The 9,096-nt window shown below is 51.8% G+C and overlaps 1 protein-coding gene across 1 annotated transcript in view; it reads right to left on the bottom strand.

The window, feature by feature from the left end:
- Positions 1 to 375: 375 nt before the first annotated feature.
- Positions 376 to 9,096, bottom strand: part of LOC102435765 (cytochrome P450 4F6-like) — a 16,376-nt gene continuing 7,655 nt past the window's right edge. Inside the window, 12 exon segments of the mRNA XM_023763295.1 lie at positions 376 to 1,042; positions 1,208 to 1,290; positions 1,450 to 1,514; positions 1,595 to 1,728; positions 5,435 to 5,564; positions 5,754 to 5,820; positions 6,158 to 6,247; positions 6,249 to 6,302; positions 6,304 to 6,430; positions 7,120 to 7,241; positions 8,803 to 8,930; positions 9,022 to 9,075. Of these exon segments, the coding sequence (XP_023619063.1) occupies positions 865 to 1,042; positions 1,208 to 1,290; positions 1,450 to 1,514; positions 1,595 to 1,728; positions 5,435 to 5,564; positions 5,754 to 5,820; positions 6,158 to 6,247; positions 6,249 to 6,302; positions 6,304 to 6,430; positions 7,120 to 7,241; positions 8,803 to 8,930; positions 9,022 to 9,075 (1,232 nt within the window). The 3' untranslated portion in view covers positions 376 to 864.

The raw sequence follows: 9,096 nt of genomic DNA, 5'->3' as shown, positions 1-9,096 counted from the left end.
ATCCCTCCCCGACCTGATCTTGCACCAGTGGGGTCCCTCGGCCTGGCCTGCGCCCTCTCACAATCTAGGACCCCTCCAGGGATGTCTGAGGGCCAGTTTTGGCCCAATCTCCCAGGCCAGGCTGAGGGACCCCACTGGTGCACAAATTCATGCACTGGGCCTCTCATTTCACTTAATCCTCAACCAGCAGAGCTCCCAGGACTCTTCTCACAGAAAGCTGCCTTCTCCAAATTCTACAAATATCATTTCAAATATGATAGCCATTATCCAGGAAAAGATAATTAGACACACAAGAACCCTGACCCTATGCATGAAAATCAGCAGAAACAGCGGACAATATAACAGATACCGTTATTGCAATGATCAGGCACAAACTATAAGGCAATCGGGCTTGTCATGTTTAAGTAAACATTGTAACAGGGTAACCATAGGAACATTGGGAAAGATTCTGAGGTGAGAAAAGACTGGGTATGTTAGGAGATCAGAACTGAGGTCAGGGTGGCCAGTGTGTGTAGCGTCACGTTGGGTTCTCCTGTGTGACTCAGGGCCTCAAATGTGCCCCTTAGATCCGTCCTTCGACCTGGTTCCTTCCTGCTCAAACACCTCCCATGGCTCCCCACTACCCAGGCTATAAAGTCCGTGCTTGGGCTCAGGAGAGCCCGCGATTAGTGTGGTCCCTGTGGTCGGCTGGAGACCCCAGACCCCTCCAGCCAGCCTCACCCGCTCCCTGGGTCCCCGCAGGCCCCAGCGCCCGCTGCAGACTCAGTGAGGCTGAAGCAGAGGTGACAGCACAGTTTTTTTCCTGGGAATCTGCAAGGGGAGGTGTGCAGGGTCTGGGTGGCTCCCAGGCCAGACAGCGCAGGGTCACTGTGGGCCTGCGCTCAGCGGCTCCACCCGCAGCCACAGGCCGCCCTCCGCGCGCAGGATGAGCTCGGGCTTCCTGCGCGGCTCCGCCTGGTCGCACAGGACGCGGAAGCGCAGCAGCGTGAGCGCCAGGACCACCTTCATCTCCGCCATGGCGAACGTCTGCCCGATGCAGTTCCTGGGGGCCAGAGGGAGAGGGGCTCAGATGGTGTCCGGACCCCACTTCCGCCTGCAGGGATAAAGAGGGGGGTAACCGCGCCCGGGAACCCCTGGTTGGCTGGCCACGGGCCGCGGAGCCTCACCACCCACAGGCCACCCCGCGTCGGACACCCGCTGGCCTCACCTGGGCCCCACCGAGAAGGGAATAAATGCCAGAGGCGACCTCTTCTGGGGTGTGTCTGGGTCGAAGCGGAAGGGGTTGTACACCTGGGGGCGAGGAGGGCAGGCTTGCTGGATGGGTTTCTCAGGACGCCCAGGCATCCCCAGAAAAGCACGTGGATACGGCGGAAGGGGCGTGTCTGCTGTCCGGGGTCAGGCTCCCTCCCCCTCACCAGGGCCCAGGGGGGAAGGAGGGAGGGGCAGCACCTCGGGGTCTGGCCAGACTGACGGGTTGTGATGAACCCCAAAGATGCTGATGATACAGATGTTTCCTGTGCGGGGGAGGAGGGGCTGTCAGAACGAGGTCCCCGCTGAGAGACCAGCACCCTCTTCCCCCCGCCACGGCCAGCACCTTTGGGGATGACCCGGCCATCGGGGAGCAAGACGTCCTGGGTGCAGCAGCGGGAGATGACGGTGACCGGGGGGTGCAGGCGCAGGCTCTCCTTGATGCACATGGTCAGGAAGGGCAGCTGGGCCAGGTCGTCCCTAAGGACCCACACGGTTACCCACCCACAGCAGAACCAGACCCCCCAGGCTCCTGCCCCCCGAGATCCTCCCTCCACCTCACTCCGAGACCAAAATAAATTCCAGGTGAGCCAAAAATGTAAGCATCAGAAAGTGGAAATCGCAAAAGTTTGCTAAAGAAAATGTAGGCTGGCCGGGCTGGCGTGGCTCAGTGGTTGAGCGTCGACCTATGAACCAGGAGGTCACGGTTGGATTCCCGGCCAAGGGCACATGCCCGGGTTTCGGGTTCCATCCCCAGTGTGGGGTGTGCAGGAGGCAGCTGATCAATGATTCTCTCTCATCACTGATGTTTTTCTCTCCCTCTCCCTCTCCCTTCCTCTCTCTCTCTGAAATCAATAAAAAATATATTTTTTTAAAAAGAATAATAATAAAAAAGAAAATTTAGGCTGGTATTTTTAGAACCATTTCTGAGCAAAACACAACATTCACATGGTATTCTTAAAAGCATTAGTACATTTGCCTAAAAAGCTTTTTGAATTATATCATTACCTTAGAGCAAAAACACATCTCTCTATGATGGACTTGGAAGGTTATTTGAATAACTAAGATCCACTCCACACTCTAAGGTTGGATGACCTACTATGAAAGTGTCAATTCCATCTAAATGAATCAATATATTTAATGCAATCCGATAAAAATCTACTGGTGGTTTTTTGGGAACTTGGTTGTTATCCAATTTGAAAGAATTAAAGTTCATTAAGAGCTAGGTCAATTTAAAAATAAAAGATCCAAGAAAGAGAATTCAGTCTACCAGATATTAAAATCCATCACAAAAATGCAGTAATAAAAAAACAAAACACCAGTGTGGTATTGTTGCAAGAACAGGAAACACCCATGGGACAGAATAGAGAGAGCTCAGAGACCGCAAATCCATAAGTGAAATGTTAGCACCTGGTAAAGGAGGCCTCAAAACTCCCTGGGCGATAGAAAGTTTGATCGAAGGTGCTCAGACAACCGATGATGTGGAAATGAAAAGAATCAGATCCTCATCTACTCCCTATACAAGGTGATGAGCATGTTAACTAACCTTATTGTACTCATTGTGCAATCCTATACAATAAAAGCCTAATATGCTAAGTGTCTGGTCGACCAGCCAGCCATTCAACCAATCGAAGAGTAATATGCTAATGATATGCTAAGGCTGCTCAACCACTTGCTATGACGTGCACGGACCACCAGGGGGCAGACGCTCTGCCCTAGCTTGCTGCTGGGGTCCAGCCAATCAAGACTGAGCGAGACAGGGCGGACACACCCTGGAGCCCTCCCACAGTCCCTCCCCGGGCTGGCCAAACTCCCCATCCCTCCCCAGCCCCATTCATGCACCGGTGGGGTCCCTTGGCTTGGCCTCCACCCTCTCGCAATACGGGACCCCTTGGGAGATGTCGGAGAGCTGGTTTCGGCCCGATCCCACAGGCCAGGCCGAGGGACCCCACTGGTGCACGAAATCGTATACTGGGCCTCTAGTATACACATCAATCATCACATTACACACCTTGAATTTACTAGTACACAGTGTTATATGTCCATTATATCTCCATAAAGCTGGGAGAAAAAAGATGAAGGCTTCTATTCACTGTAAACTATTTTGTACTATTTGAATTTCACCAAGTACATAATCTTTTGAAGTTGGGAGAAAAACACTTCTCCACCTCACAGGACTGCTGTGCTGAGCAAAGCCTTGAAGTTGAGGATACTGCCTCAAAAATGTTTGTCCCGTTTAATATCTCCTTTCCATCCTTCAGCCCTTGGCCTAGAATCTGACCCTGGACCCCCAGGGCCCAGCTCGTCCCCTCCAGTTTGCCCCTGTAGTTGCAGAGAGATATTTCTAAGGCCCGCATCTGACATGTCCCTCCACTGCTCAAACATCTCCCATGGCTCCCCATTGCCCTACGTTAGTCATGGCTCTCCCTTCAAGAAAGAGTCTGCTTTACAGCTGCAAGGAGAACAGCTAGCTGACAGCCTCAAGCTATAACGTCTCTAGGCCCTGCTGCAGCATTCACACCAAGGCCACACGTACCTGGGCAGCCCCTAGCCAATGACTGAGCAGGTGGCTACTGCTGCCTGACCAATGTGAGACTCTAATGGCAGCATCCCTGCCCACTTTTACCTTTTATCCAATACTAGAGGCCCAATGCACGAAGATTTGTGTAAGAATGGGCCTTCCTTTCCCCTGGCTGCCGGCACCACCTTCGCTCCAGCCGGAGCCGCCTTTCCACCTTTGCTCCAGCTGGGAGCAGCCTTTCCACCTTCCCACGCTGCCCAGTGGCCTGGAGCAGCTGGGGCGGTGTGGAATGCCTGCATCGTTGTCATGTGATGACACAAGCATCCTGCCCTGCCCCCGGCTGCTCAGGGCCTGCGTATCAAATTAGCCTGCCGTCTTTGTTGGGTTAATTTGCATACTCACTCCTGATTGGCTGGTGGGCATCGTGAAGGTGCGGTCAATTTGCATCTTTCTCTTTTTTTAATATATATATTTTTAAATATATTTTATTGATTTTTTACAGAGAGGAAGGGAGAGGGATAGAGAGATAGAAACATCAATGAGAGAGAAACATCGATCAGCTGCCTCCTGCACACCCCCTACTGGGGATGTGCCCGCAACCAAGGCACATGCCCCTGACCAGAATCGAACCCAGGACCCTTCAGTCCGCAGGCCGACCCTCTATCCACTGAGCCAAACTGGCTAGGGCATCTTTCTCTTTTATTATTTTAGATTGACTTCCCAAAGAATTGAAGTAACACCCTTGGACACCCTTAACATAGTTTCCAAAGCACTCCAAGGGGGCTTCCATCACCAGCTCAGCCTCATCAGGAGTCCCTCTATGTCACAAGGATCCAGCCACCTCTACCCGTCCCCCCTGCTCCTCTTCCCCCTCCCCACCCCCCCACCCCCCCCCCGCCAATATGCCAGGCTCACTCCTGCATGCTTCTGACCTGGCCTTTGCACAAGCTGTCCCCCTGGCCAGGAGCCCTATTCACTCAAGGTGGTGAATTCATCTTTGTTGTTGCACAACCCAGTTTCACCTCCTTTTCTTCCAGCCCCAGCCTTGCCCAGGGAGGACTCAGATGGGACTAGACACTGAGTTGGGAAAGGACAGGCAGTGTGGACCTGTTTACTGAATGAAAACATGGGTGATTTTTACCCCTAAAGATTTCTTGGGAATCCCTGGGATAGACGATTAGGTGGGGATTCAAGAAAAGAGCAAAAATTAAGGGGAGTTGAGGTCTTGCAACTTCAGGCAGAAATGCAAGGGAAGGGAGGAGAAGTTCATTTACTGATCACCTGCTGGGTGGCATCTGTTTTACACACTGTTGCAATTCTCCAAGCAGCCCTGCGGGAGCGACATTCACACACACACACACACACACACACACACACTACAGAGGCGGAAGTAGCATTCAGAAAAAGAAACTGATTTTATTAAAGTCACAAAGCAAATTTGTGGGGCAAGAAATGTGGACCCTCAGATCTTTCTGTCCCCAAAGCCTGTAAGCTTTGTCTTGCTATCCAGGCTGGTTCCAGACCCTGCCTCTGGACTCTGCTTCCATTCCCACTAAATGGGAGGACGCAATGACAGAATCAACCAAAAGATCTTCTCTCTTCCCCACTTTGGGGGCAGAGCCAATGAGAGGGGCTCAGGAAGAGGCCAGGAGGACCTGCACTCACCATTCAATCTCTTGAGGCTCACGGTCCCCCAGGAGTTGTTGCACCTCCTGCCGGCAGCGCTCCTGGTATTCTGGGTGCCTTGCGAGGTTGTACAGGACCCAGGAGAGGCCGCTGGCTGTGGTGTCATGGCCTGGGAGGCAGTCAGACAGGCTTGGGTCTTTGGGCTACTGCAGCACCAGAGGGTGGGTCGTGCCCTCCTATTAAGGCCCTCAGGGAGGGGGGGAGCATCGGGCAGGATGGGGTGAACCAGGGCCCACCTGCCAAGTCCCTGGGATGGAGAGACCCCACCCCCTCTGGAATCCCACGCTAGGACCCTTACCCTCAAACATGAAGGTGTCAGCCTCAGCTCGGATGTCCTCATCTGACAGTCCCTTCCCATTTTCATCCTTGAGAAAGGGCAAGATGCCTCAAATCACACCGGCTCTGAGGATGCGTGTCTGACCTGAAATAGTCCCTGAAGCTCCATCATCCACGCAGGATCCTTCCCTCTTTATCTCCAGAGCACACCCCATGTGTTTTCTCTCTGATCTCCTGCCTCCTGTTTACTCCTTCCAGACAGCCTTCTACAGTCATGTTTACAGCTTATCTCTAACCCATTCCTCCCTCCCTCAAGCACCCTCTATGGTTCCCCAGTGCCCTCTGCTTCAAGTTCAGGTTCTTCCATCTGACATTTGAAATCAATGTCCATTCTACCTCTTGAATTCAGATCCCAGAGAAGCCCACCTTGGCCAGCAGGAGCACATCAATGAAGTCCAAAGTCTTGGTCTTAGCCTTGGCTTTGAGAAAGGCGTGAGAACCCTGACTAACGAGGATGCCGCCGCCGCTCCTGGATGACGGCGTCTGTGAACTTGTGCACCAGTTCACAAGCCCCTGCGGAAGCGCCACCCGTCGGGGGTGAGGTAGTACAGGAAATCCAGGTGCAAGAATATCTGCTGCGCCCGCTTCGTCACCAGGGCACTGAGCTCCAAGATGGCAGCAATATATTCACTGGGATACCTGCAGGACCAGGACAGACAAACCAGCTCCTTAACACACAGGAAACCCTGGGAGGCCCTCCCAGCCAGACCCCAACGCCACGTTCAATCTAGAAAAGGATGCCCCCCAAACATGCTTCTATCTCTATGAGCTGCCTCATGTCCTAGACCCCAAGACAAAGCTTAGAAATCGTGCTCCTCTCCTCTCTTCCTGTGCAATATCTGGCCCTGCCCATTCTGGTTTCTCTCAAATATGCCCCATTTTCTCCACCAAGCTCAGTTCTCCTGTTCATGGCCTCCTTGCATCCTGTGTCTACAGAACAGGTCATCATCTCTAGACTCAGATGTCTAAGCTCAGCTTTGACCACAACTCTCATCTGTTCAAACCCCCCCCTTGGCTCTTTGGATATCTCAGGATGAAGTTCTACCTATTTGCCTAGCTTTTGAATGTCATTAAGATCCAGCCCTTGCCACGCCCTCCAACCTCATTTCCAAGATGTCTCCTCACTGCTTCACACACTCCTGGCCTCTAGCCAACAGTTCTACCTATCTGAAGGGATTGCTCTTTTTCTTTCCCCAACCTTGTCCTTCAATGTCCAGCCCTGGCCCACCTCCTCCAGGAAGGCCCTTATGATTGCCCTGGTCAGTACCCCCTCCATCTACTCCCTTGGGCCCATGGCTCATGCTCCCAGGCTCTGGGAAGAGACTCACTCCTGGCACTTGCTGTCAAAACTGAAGACACATTTCTGCAGACTGTCCAGGGTCATGAGGCTGATGTGCTCAAACATGTCCAGACGGGTGCTGCCCTCTGAGGCCAGGCGCTTCCACTTGGCCTGGACAGAGAAGGGCATAGAGCTGGGGCTTCCCTGAGCCCTTCCCCAACCCAACCACCTGATGGAGTCCCCGGACCCTGCTTCTTGGTCCTCTGCCCCAGGCACCCATCCCCAGAGAGGACCAGGCTTGAGTAGGAGTGACCCCATGGCTGGGAGTCAGGATACTTGGGTTCAAGATCATTGTCCTTTTCTAGGCTCCACCTGTCAAATCTTCAGTCAACTTAAGATAACCTGTTTTTGTGTCAGACAAACCAGCTTAAAATTTTTTTATTTTAATATATATTTTTTACTGATTTCAGAGAGGAAGGGAGAGAGGGAGAGAGATAGAAACATCAATGATGAGAGAGAATTATTGATCGGCTGCCTCCTGCACGCCCCACACTGGGGATCAAGCCCACCACCCAGGCATGTGCCCTGACCAGGAATGGAACCGGGACCTCCTGGTTCATAGGTCGACGCTCAACCACTGAGCCCGGTCGAGCTAGCTTAAAATTCTTGATCCACCACTCATCGCTCACTTACTAGCTTTGTGAATTTGGGCAACTCCCTAGTCTCTCTGACTTTCTGTTTTATCACCTGTTAAGTGGTCATAATTATCATCTCTACCTCGTATGGTTGCTAAAAATTAAATTATACAACATATGCAATGGAATTGGCTCGTCATTTTTGGTATTCAGTAAGTGTGAAGTAACTGTTAGCTATCACTTTCATCTTCATCATTATCATAGTGGTAATGACTACCAAAATGACTACTCCCATTTGATAATGACCGTCATTATCAAATGATCAAATGGGAAATGACTGCAAAAAAAAGTTTCCATTTCTTTGCCCGTCCCTACATCCTCATCCTTTACAATGAGACACTGCAGTGCTTCCATTAGGAGGGAGCACCTCTTGAATCCGAGCTGGATGTGGGACTTGCTTCAGCCAATAGAAGACAATGGAAATGGCAGTGTGCTGATTCTGAAACTACGCTTCAAGAAGCACTACATGTTTCTGCTTGTTCTCTTGGAATGTAGTCTCCACCATGCAAGTGAGCTAGCCTACTAGAAAATGAAAGGCAAATGCCATCCTAGACCAGCCAATAGCAAGTTAAGCCCCAAACATGTGACAGGGCGGAGCCTGGATCAGCAGAGCTGTCTACTGAACCCAGCCATGACCACAGACAGTGTGTGATTCCAGCTAGGACAAGAAGAACTACTCACCTGACCCAGCATCTCATGAGCAATAACAAATATTTTTTTTCAAATCCATGAGTTTTAAGGTGGTGTGTTGTGCAAAAAAAGCTACTATTCAATCTTTATCATTACCGTCTTGAACTTAGAGGGCTTCAGTGAGCAGACTGGATACTAAAGCCTTTCTGAGCGCTAGTGCCATCATCTTGACCACCATTAAAAAGGGGTTGTTATCTTGAGTGTACAAATGAGGAACCTGGGGCATAGAGAGGAAATGCAATGGCCCCCTAGCCATCCAGTAGAGCAGGGACTCCAGACCACCTATGCCTGAGGCCACTCCTCCTTTCCCAAGGCTCCAGCTGGGTCCCTGGGTTTAAGGAACTCACGTGCATGATGTCGGCGCTCTTGTTGAAAATCTTCATGTAGGGCTTCAAGATTTCAAAGTGGAAGGCGGGAGTCAGCAGGCGGCGGTGGTGGCTCCACTTGTCACCAGCACTCAGCAGAAGCCCATCCCCTAGTAGAGGCAGCCACGGGGAGTGGGCAAGGTGGCATTTCCCCTGGTCCCTCAAGGGTGTCCCCAACCTGCTTCTCCCTCAGTGACTCACCCAGCCAGGGCTTCATGAAGCTGTAGAAGACCATGTCCTTGGGGGCGACGGCAGCTGACATGAACGAGGACCATC

The sequence above is a fragment of the Myotis lucifugus genome, unplaced genomic scaffold (genome assembly GCF_000147115.1).
Source record: "Myotis lucifugus unplaced genomic scaffold, Myoluc2.0 scaffold_280, whole genome shotgun sequence".
NCBI lineage: Eukaryota > Metazoa > Chordata > Mammalia > Chiroptera > Vespertilionidae > Myotis > Myotis lucifugus.
This window is presented reverse-complemented; position numbering and strand designations above follow the sequence as displayed.